The sequence below is a fragment of the Heteronotia binoei genome, chromosome 15 (assembly GCF_032191835.1).
Source record: "Heteronotia binoei isolate CCM8104 ecotype False Entrance Well chromosome 15, APGP_CSIRO_Hbin_v1, whole genome shotgun sequence".
Taxonomy (NCBI): domain Eukaryota; kingdom Metazoa; phylum Chordata; class Lepidosauria; order Squamata; family Gekkonidae; genus Heteronotia; species Heteronotia binoei.
The window spans coordinates 39,996,985-40,006,285 of record NC_083237.1 but is presented as its reverse complement, the minus strand read 5'-3'; the positions used below and the strand labels follow the sequence as shown (position 1 = coordinate 40,006,285).

Below are 9,301 nucleotides of genomic sequence, written 5' to 3'. Positions count from 1 at the left end.
TATTGTTTCCTTCAGGAAATTTAGTCATTTCTTATGATAGCTAGACAAATGTGCAACAGCTATAAGGACCTACTTCTCAACCATTCTTCATTGATGCCAGGTGATTGTTAAAGATATAAGTATATATAGAAGTGTGTGTGTGTGTGTGTGTGTCTCATTCCAATGACACTGCATAGGTCGTATTTAAAGATAGCACAATTCTCAGACTCTGCTTCTGGGAAAATAGCTTCATTTATGGGCAGATGCTGTCCAAAATATTCCATCAAATGAATTGTTCTATACAAGGAGGATGGGGGCTTCCTCTAAGACAAAGCCTCATTTGCAAAATAGAAATCAATATGACAATACAAGCTGATTGTAGTCAAGAAGATCTATGTCTGTGTGAATATGGCCAACTTTAAAATTCAACCCAGATTCACACAAAAGTAGATCCTGATTAATAATATTAATTTAACACATTTATGAAACTGGAGTGGGGAATTTCTATTATTATGGTTGCATAGTTGTTTGTTTTGTTTTTGGAACCAGTTCTTGTCTAGCACCTACTCATACAAGACAGAAGAACAGGTTTATTTTGAAGAGGACATTACAGCATACTTTGAGGGGAGATTACATTTTAGGTCCATTGTTGGGATAAAATGGAGGATAAGAAAATTATGTAAGACATTCTCAGTCCCCATCGGGGGTGGGTGGGGAAAGCACAGTATAAATGAAATAAAATAAATGAACGAATGACAGAGTGGTGCCTGTTAGCTATTTTACAGTCCAGCATTAACAATGAATTACAATATCCTAAGTTGATGTCGTCATCAGGGAGACAACATCATCAGATTGTCATCAAGTAACAATGAGATGCTCTATTACTTGAGGTAATACCTACATAATTAACTTTATATCAGAAGAGGTCTTTTGGGGTGGTTTTCACTTCCCAGCATTAGCTGTGCGAGAAAGGGTAAAATAATGTCTAGGCTTTGGGTCTTGGAGGCCTTATGATTTTCTAATTTCATTCTCAGTGATTCAAAATATGGAGCATATGGAGACAGATAACAAGACAGCAATAACTACATTTATTCTTCTGGGATTTGGGAATGATCCTGAACTTCAGATTCCTCTCTTCCTGGTTTTCCTAATAACCTACAGTGTGACGATGGCTGGAAACATCATCATCATTGTGTTAGTGATTAGAGATCATCAGCTTCACATCCCCATGTACTTCTTCCTTGGAAACTTGTCCTGTTTGGAGACTTTCTACACTTCAACCCTTCTCCCCAGGATGTTGGCCAGTTTCCTGACAGGGGACAGAACCATTTCTGTTGAGGGCTGCTATATTCAACTTTACTGTTTTGGTATATCTGCCATTGCTGAATGCTACCTACTGGCATCAATGTCCTATGATCGTTATTTGGCAATATGCAAGCCCCTCCAATATGCAACTCTTATGAGCAGAAGTCTCTGCTTTCTCTTGTCAGCTGTATCTTGGCTTGGTGGGATAACGGTCATGACTTTACTATTGAGTTTGATGTCACAGCTAAAATACTGTGGCCCCCATGAAATTGATCATTTTTTTTGTGACTTGATACCGGTGATTAATCTATCATGCAGTGACCAAACTCTGGTGACGCTGGTGAGCCTCACAGTATCTTTCATAGATATTGTTCCTTCTTTTCTTTTGACCCTGCTGTCTTACATTTGTATAATTGCTGCCATCATAAAAATCCCAACTTCAGATGGGAGAAAAAAGGCCTTTTCCACCTGCTCTTCCCACCTCATAGTAGTTTCTGTATTTTATGGTTCATTGTTATTTGTATATGTGCTACCACAAAAGGAAGCTCTGAGAGAAGTGGACAAGATCTTCTCTGTCTTCTACACAGTCTTAACCCCTCTAATTAATCCCCTTGTTTATAGTTTAAGAAACAAAGAAGTAAAAAAAGCTTTAATGAGAGCTGTGAACAAGTTTGGGATTTCCAAGTGAATTATTGGAGATGGAGAGTAATTCATCTTTTGTCCTCCCCTATCAGTAGCAATGGCCTTGTGGCCAGTGGCTAATATAATTGACACCACTCAGAAAAGTACATCATAGCAACATTACCAAGTTACTGTCCTACACTGGTTCTTATCATTCTTGTTTTAACTTGTTTTTAATTCATGTGATAACTATGATATTCTACTTTTTTGTGTCAGAATAAAATCTATAGGGTGGAACAATTTCTTATAGGCTCTTACAATAGTTTATATTTCATTTATATACTTGAGTTTTTAGTTTTAGTGTGAGAAGTATAATGGAATGGAGTAGGAACAACAACAACAAAAGTTTCTTCCCGAATCTTTCAACATGATGATAGTAGTAGGAATATGTTGTATTTTAGACTCAATCTTTTTTTAATATTTAGAGAAGTATTTATTACTGGTTTGGAAACAGCAAACACAAGACCAATAAGATGCATAGAATGTTAACTGGGATAGCAAATAAAGTACTATCTACTCAAAAAGGGGGGAAACCTCAGCTTGACTTTATTGCAAACATTTTGCTTATGTGATCAGCAAAAAAGCTTGCAAACCTATAAATACTTTTAACAAACAGAAAAAACAGGGAAAATTATCTTCCTCTGCCATTAAATAAGAATTTGTTTCTATGTTCATGTATTACTTTGAGAATTAATAACTAGTTTTCTATTTAAAAAGTGACTGATTTAGCACTCACCCTTACACTGCTCTCACGTCCATCTTCTCAATGCTGCGTCCTCCCGATTTCCCACTATTTGTTCTGGAGCTGCAGCAAACATCTGGGTTTCGTGCAGCAAATGGAAACTGCTAAAAACCAGTTTCCATCTGCTGCATGAAAACTGCGATGTTTACTGCAGCCCCGACACAAATAGGGGAAATTGGAAGGACACTGCACTGAAAAGACGGATGTGAGAGCGGCGTAAGGTGAGTGCGAAATTGGCCTGTGTGTTTTATCCCCAGGAGATTATTCTATGCAAATAGAGCACCCTAGGACAGTTCTGGTTGGGAATACAACACAGAGGGAAAATGAGAGCCCTTCCTTCCACCAAGTAAGTTCAATCAGACTCTCCTTTATTTTTAAACAGACAGCTCCTTGTGGCTTCTTGTGGCTATGGGGAAGAGTCTCTAAAAATTGTAACAACTGGTGGGACAGAGTAGACAGAATTAGATGCTTGCAGCCTGCAGCAAAGCTGCTAGGCTGCAGAAGCAGACTTTGCCTCCCTCTGAGGAAGGGGAGGAGATACAGCCCATTTGGGCGCACAATTTAGGGGGCAGGGCCAGGCCATTGTAATGGCCAGACCTCCACTCCCTGCTGCAGTCCTCGGGAAGATTGGCTCGGGCAGGGAGCGTGCTTTCGGCTCAGGCAGGGAGCGTGTGTTTCAAGTGAGGAAGGAGGCCCGTTCTCCATCTGCGTCGGCGTGGCCACGGGAGACACGAGCCGCATGTCTTTCAGCAAGGTGGGGGCCGCATTGGCAGTTGAAGGTCCTGTCATGTGGTTGCTGGGGGCTCCTTGGCTCGTCGATGGTTGTTGGGTCTGCGGTGACTGTTCTGGAGAACTTCATTTAAGATGGCGGTATTGTTTTATTGACTTTGATGGGGTGGCTTGCCCTCTCCCTTTGGAGAACTTCAATTAAGGTGGTAGTATTATTTATTGTCTTCGGCTGGGTGGCTCACCCTCTCCGTCCTTGGGCAGGGAAGGGGTTTTTTGCTTTGGGCTCAGTGTCTCGGTGGAAGTTAGGGGAGAGTGGTGACTGAGTCAACCATTTTGCTTCCCTCTTATTGGAGTGGGTTGTCAGCCATTTTGAGATCCCTTTCTTCTTTAGGGGTGGGCAGCCATTTTAGAAGGCTCTTTTTTGGTGGCCATTTTGAGGGTCGTCTTTAGCTTATAAGGATGTCAGGTGGAAAAGGGTCTGGTAGCTCAAAAGGAAAAAAGCCGGCACCAAAGGCCCCTAAGGCACCTGCGAAGAGGCCTCCACCCCCGTTGTCATCATTTGATGATGAAGGTGATGAGGCAGTTAGTGTTAACATTATGCAGAGGCGGGTATCTGGTATTTCTCCTTCTGAGGGGGGGGGGAGGGTAAAGGCTTCTAAAAGGGGGCTCCAAGCGAATGTGTTAACCAAGTTGCCTATCCTTGAGGGCAGATCTGGTGCTTGCATCGCGGGCAGTGACATGGGTCTCGGAGGTCCAGATACAGCATCGGGGTAATCATCAGGAGCTACTGGAGTTGGGTCAACGCTGGTGCCTGCTGGATATGTGGGTAAGGCTGGGGACATTTTACAGGTGAATGCTGGGCTGGCTTGGCCGTGGGGGCCTCGGGGTTCTGCTGCGCCTGCCGGGCAGGGCATCCCTGCTGTGAGTACAGGGTTTGCTTCCCCTTTAGGTACGGGCTCGTTATCTAATTGGGCTTGGCTGACTGGTCAATGCGGCCCTAGTGGAGCTTGGCTGGGTGCTGGGCAGCAGGGTGTTGCAGGCTCTTTTATGGGGAATTGGGGTGCCCCTTTTCCTTATGGGATGGTTCCTTTTACTGCATTACCCTTTGGGGATGTAGTGTTGCCTTTGGGGGACCATTTGTTACCTGCAGCTAGGGAAAAAAGTCTTAAAGGGTGAGTACATGGATATTTTCTCCCTCCTTTTTCAGGAGTTGGAGAAAAAAGACAAAGAGGAGTTAGATGAAAAAGAAAAGTGAAAGAAGCGCAAAGTGGAGTGGACTTGGGCTAATTGGCTGCCTGGGTTTTTTATCTACTCTGGGGTGATTGCTCAGGCTCAGCCTTGGAGGGCTGCTGCCCTTATCCCATACATGGACATAATTTACAAAGGGTACAAGGCATTTAGCGGGCCTGCCTGGATGCAGAATGATGAGGAGTTTAGGATGAGAGTGGCCTTGTATCCTCCCCTTCAATGGGAACACATTCATCAGCAGCTGTGGCTGCAGGTCATGTCCCCGGCTCGGCCAAATTTAGGTGACTGCTCTGATAGCAGTCATTTGGTGACCAGGTCAGGTGTGAACTCCTCATCGTCATCTGCCTCTTTCCACAGTTCTGTGGGACAGGCGGTTCAACCCCGCCTGATTTGTTGGGAGTTTGGTTCTCAGGGAGTATGTAGCAGAAAGGCTTGCCAGTTAAAGCATGAACGCCCCATGTGTGGTGGGCCTCACTCTTTCAATAACTGCCCTAAAGCCCGGGGATGCAAAAATCAAAAGAAGCCAGGAAAGGGGGAAGGAACCTATCAGGCTGGAAAAGGGGCCCAGTCTGATAAAGGTGGGTCCGCTTGCGTATTGGCTGTCTAGGTACCCACAAAGGGCTGACAGCGTTTACTTGCTAAAAGGTTTTTTATTTGGTTTTAGGATCCATTTTCAGGGGCCGTGGGCCCCTTTTATGTCTGGGAATCTTAGTTCTGTTAAGGGTTCAGAGCAGGTTGTTGGATATAAGATTGCCAAGGAGTTTGCTGAGGACAGGATTTTGGGCCCTTTCCCCCATCCCCCTGTGCATAACCTTAGGGTTTCCCCCTTGGGCGTGGTGCCTAAAAAGGCACCTGGGGAATTGTGTTTGATTCACCATCTTTCCTTCACCAAAGGGAAGTCCGTTAATGATGGGATTTCTGAGCATTTATGCTCGATTAGGTATACTAGTTTTGACCAGGCCGTAGCCGTGGTGAGACGCTGCGGAGAGGGTGCTGAGTTGGTTAAGTGCAATATTAAATCTGCATTTCGCCTTCTGCCAGTGCATCCTGTGGATTTTGAACTTTTGGGTTTTTCTTTTGAGGGCCAATTTTACATGGACAGAGCATTGCCAATGGGCTGCTCTGTATCATGTTCAGCTATTTTTTTTAATAGTCTTTATTTGTTATTCTATTTAGTCCATTACAAGAAATATTTATATTTCCAATACGCCCTTCCTCCCTCTCCCCACCCACCCTTAACTCCTAGTCTCTTCCCCCCAGCCGTGGGCACAAAGTCTTAGTCTTCCACTGAATGTCCATCCTTCCTTCTATCGCTGTCCATTCTAGGTTGGTCTTCCATCTGGTCGTAATTTCCTTGGTTTTCACATCCCATGTTGTCACCTTGTTAAGTACCGCCACGATGTCTACTGTATAAATTCAAACAAATAATTGTGCCAGATTTCTACTGTCCATTTACTTTTGTCCTTCCAACCCCAAGCAACAACTGCCTTACCTGCCAATACCATAGCCTTGACTAAATTTTGCATACTCCTGTCTATTATCGGGCTACCTATTGTACTTACCAACATAAGATTAAACTCTATAGTTAATGTTATATTGCATACTTTTCTGATTATTTTGATAATTTTGTTCCAAAAGGTCTTTACTTCCGGGCATTCCCACCACATATCAGCATACCACCCTTTAGAAAGTTTACAATGCCAGCATAGCGGACTCAATCCTGGAATCATATTAGCTAATTGTGCTGGAGTCTTATACCATTTTGTAAGAAATTTATATTCAAGTTCTTTAAATTTAGTTACTTTTAATTCTTCTATTCCTTTCTTAATTTTTTTCCACCGTCCTCTCTGATAACCAGCCCTCCTGGCTCCATCTCCTCTGTAAATACTCTACTATTTTTTCCTTATTTACTATCATCATTCTATATATATTCCCTACTAAGCCCCTTTTCTGCTTTGCCATTTCTTTGTATAATACTTCCATTGGCGTGTCTACCCAAAAAACTTCATTTTCACTAATCTTTTTTTGTTGTCTTGTAAAGCCCAGCTACTTTTAACCAATATTGTTTTTCTATTTCTTCTGTTATTTCCTGTATGGGTTTAAGATTTCCACTTTGAAACATGTCTTCTACTCTGCAATAACCTTTGAGGTTTAACCTTTCCCACCAATTAGTTTCTTTCACTTCCTCACTAACAGTTTCCAGGGGTGCCCATCTAGAAACTCTTCCTAACCAATGCGGCTGCCATTTCTTCCCAACCTCTAATGAAGCTCTTCTAGGGCCTATTGTTAATAGTAAGTCTTTATTCGTAACTTTAGAAAAAATGCCTGATCTACCTATATTATTATTTATTTCATTCTCAAAGTTGACCCACTTCTGAGTCTTTTCCTCACATATTTCTAATAATGGTTTTAGTTGAAAGGCTTCAACTAAATGGTTTTAGTTGAAATATTTAGGTCCGGAATTCCCCATCCAAATTCTGATTTATGATTATATATTCTTTGCTTATGGAATCTGCAATTTTTACTGTTGAATATCCATTCTATTAATGCTCTATTCATTGCCCCCCCCCAGGCAGAATAACGAGACAGACACCGGATTGGATTAAAGGGCCACTTTATTAACTTAACGGCAAGGGCAAAACACGGGGACAGATCAAGCCAGGGGTCAACCGACCACCTCCTTGACCTGAAACTGGGCAAGCCCCCAGAGCCCCGAGTATGAGCCGACCCAACGGCTCAGACCCGTCCGGCCCGGCAACATGATCACCGCTCACCTGAGCTCCACCATCCCCACAGCCGTGCAGCCTGGGATGCAGACACTCTCCGTGTGCCAGGATCCCACAGACTCCCTGGAGCCAACCTTGGGCCGTACAGCTTAACGGTCCCCCAGGGAAGCCATGCAACAAAATGGCGCGATGCTACGGGAGCTCACCAATCCCCAAAACATAATCCCAACCATGAACTGCCAGTGACCAACCAATATAACGGCACCACCATTCAAATTGCTAGCACCAAACATCAGCAGTACAGGGTAGGCAAAAACACCCCCGAACAAGGCCAATCAGTCCAGGGGTGAAAAATTCCTACCCGGCCCCTAGAAACAGGCGACCAGCCTCTGCCTGTACTGCTTGATGGTCAGGTGGGTGGGACGAGAGCTAAATTCAACTGCGTGTCAGGGGGCGGGGCAGCCTCTTAAAGCCGCACCTCACCCCCTCCCCCTTGGGAACAACCATTGCCTCGAATCCACGCGGGGAGGCAATGGACGGCAACCACCATCAGCGGTCGATGGACTGCTCAGCTGGGAAGGGGGCCGAATTGCCCCCCCAGGCGGAATAACGTGACAGACACCAGATTGGATTAAAGGGCCACTTTATTAACTTAACGGCAAGGGCAAAACATGGGGACAGATCAAGCCAGGGGTCAACCACCTCCTTGACCTGAAACTGGGCGATCCCCAGAGCCCCGAATATGAGCCGACCCAACGGCTCAGACCCGGCCAGCCTGGCAACATGATCACCGCTCACCTGAGCTCCGCCATCCCCACAGCTGTGCAGCCTGGGATGCGGACACTCTCCGCGTGCCGGGATCCCACAGACTCCCTGGAGCCAACCTTGGGCCGTACAGCTTAACGGTCCCCCAGGGAAGCCATGCACCAAAATGGCACAATGCTACGGGAGCTCACCAATCCCCAAAACATAATTCCAACCACAAACTGCCACAGACAGCGTCAAGCCTCTGCTTAGGCCGCTGTACCCCAAACTATAAAACCCGAACCAGCCCTTGCCGCAAGTCGGCTAAGAATAGCTCGTTGCCCTTCTCTGTCAGATGGACCCCGTCTTCTCTGTACAATTCCGGCATACTAGATTGAATAAAAGGATGGGGCACATAACCCTCGAGTCCGCCATAGAGGGCTTTGCGCAAGGCCCTGTTGGCCTTTATTCTGGCGTGCTCCAAACCAGCTAGGTCCCAAGCTGTCCGCCAAACATAGCATGGCAACATGGCCGACCACAAGATAAGGCGCCTGGCCACCTTTTGCCGATCAAAGCCAGATCCGACTCGGCCTGAATCGAAAGGGCCTTCCCCTTCATCAGACCCAAGTCGTTCTCTCCCAGATGTATTACCAGAATCTGCGGAGGAGGGCCACCCAGGTCCCTAAACAACAGAGGCAGAAGCCCGGGCCACCTCATACCACGGCGGCCATGCCATGTAATTACAGCTCTGTCGCTCAGGCCCAGCTGGGAACCGATCGGCATCCGTTGGGCCTGGTGTGCCGCCCAAAAAACAATGCTGTGGCCGCATATAAGGATCCTTTTCCTCTCACCACCAGCCACAGCACCTAGAAGAAAAAACTATTAGAACTGTTGAACTAGTAATATAACATAACCCGCAGCAAACGTTCCCCGGGGTTATAGGGGTAAGACGACCATCCTTAAGACCGCAATGGCTGAATAAGCCCCCGACTTCCAACGCCCCACTCGACGAATGTCCTCTCCTCCATAGCCCAGCGATGCGGCTGTGGAAGCTGCACCGATTCTGAAGGAATGGGTACCAAATTTTCGACCCCCGAGGCCCAAATGTTGCAAGGCTCGACTCGTGACAGTCCAAAATTGGTACTTC

General features: G+C 45.5%; 1 protein-coding gene across 1 annotated transcript; it reads left to right on the top strand.

Moving 5' to 3' along the window:
* The first annotated feature begins 1,033 nt into the window (after window positions 1-1,033).
* LOC132583510 (olfactory receptor 6B1-like) lies at window positions 1,034-1,972 on the top strand. The gene has a single exon (XM_060255139.1). The coding sequence runs from the start codon at window positions 1,034-1,036 to the stop codon at window positions 1,970-1,972; it is 939 nt and encodes a 312-aa protein (XP_060111122.1).
* Window positions 1,973-9,301: the final 7,329 nt, after the last annotated feature.

Excerpts from the sequence above, each read along its gene's own strand:
- LOC132583510 (XM_060255139.1), top strand. The coding sequence starts at position 1,034 with ATGGAGACAGATAACAAGACAGCAATAACTACATTTATTCTTCTGGGA.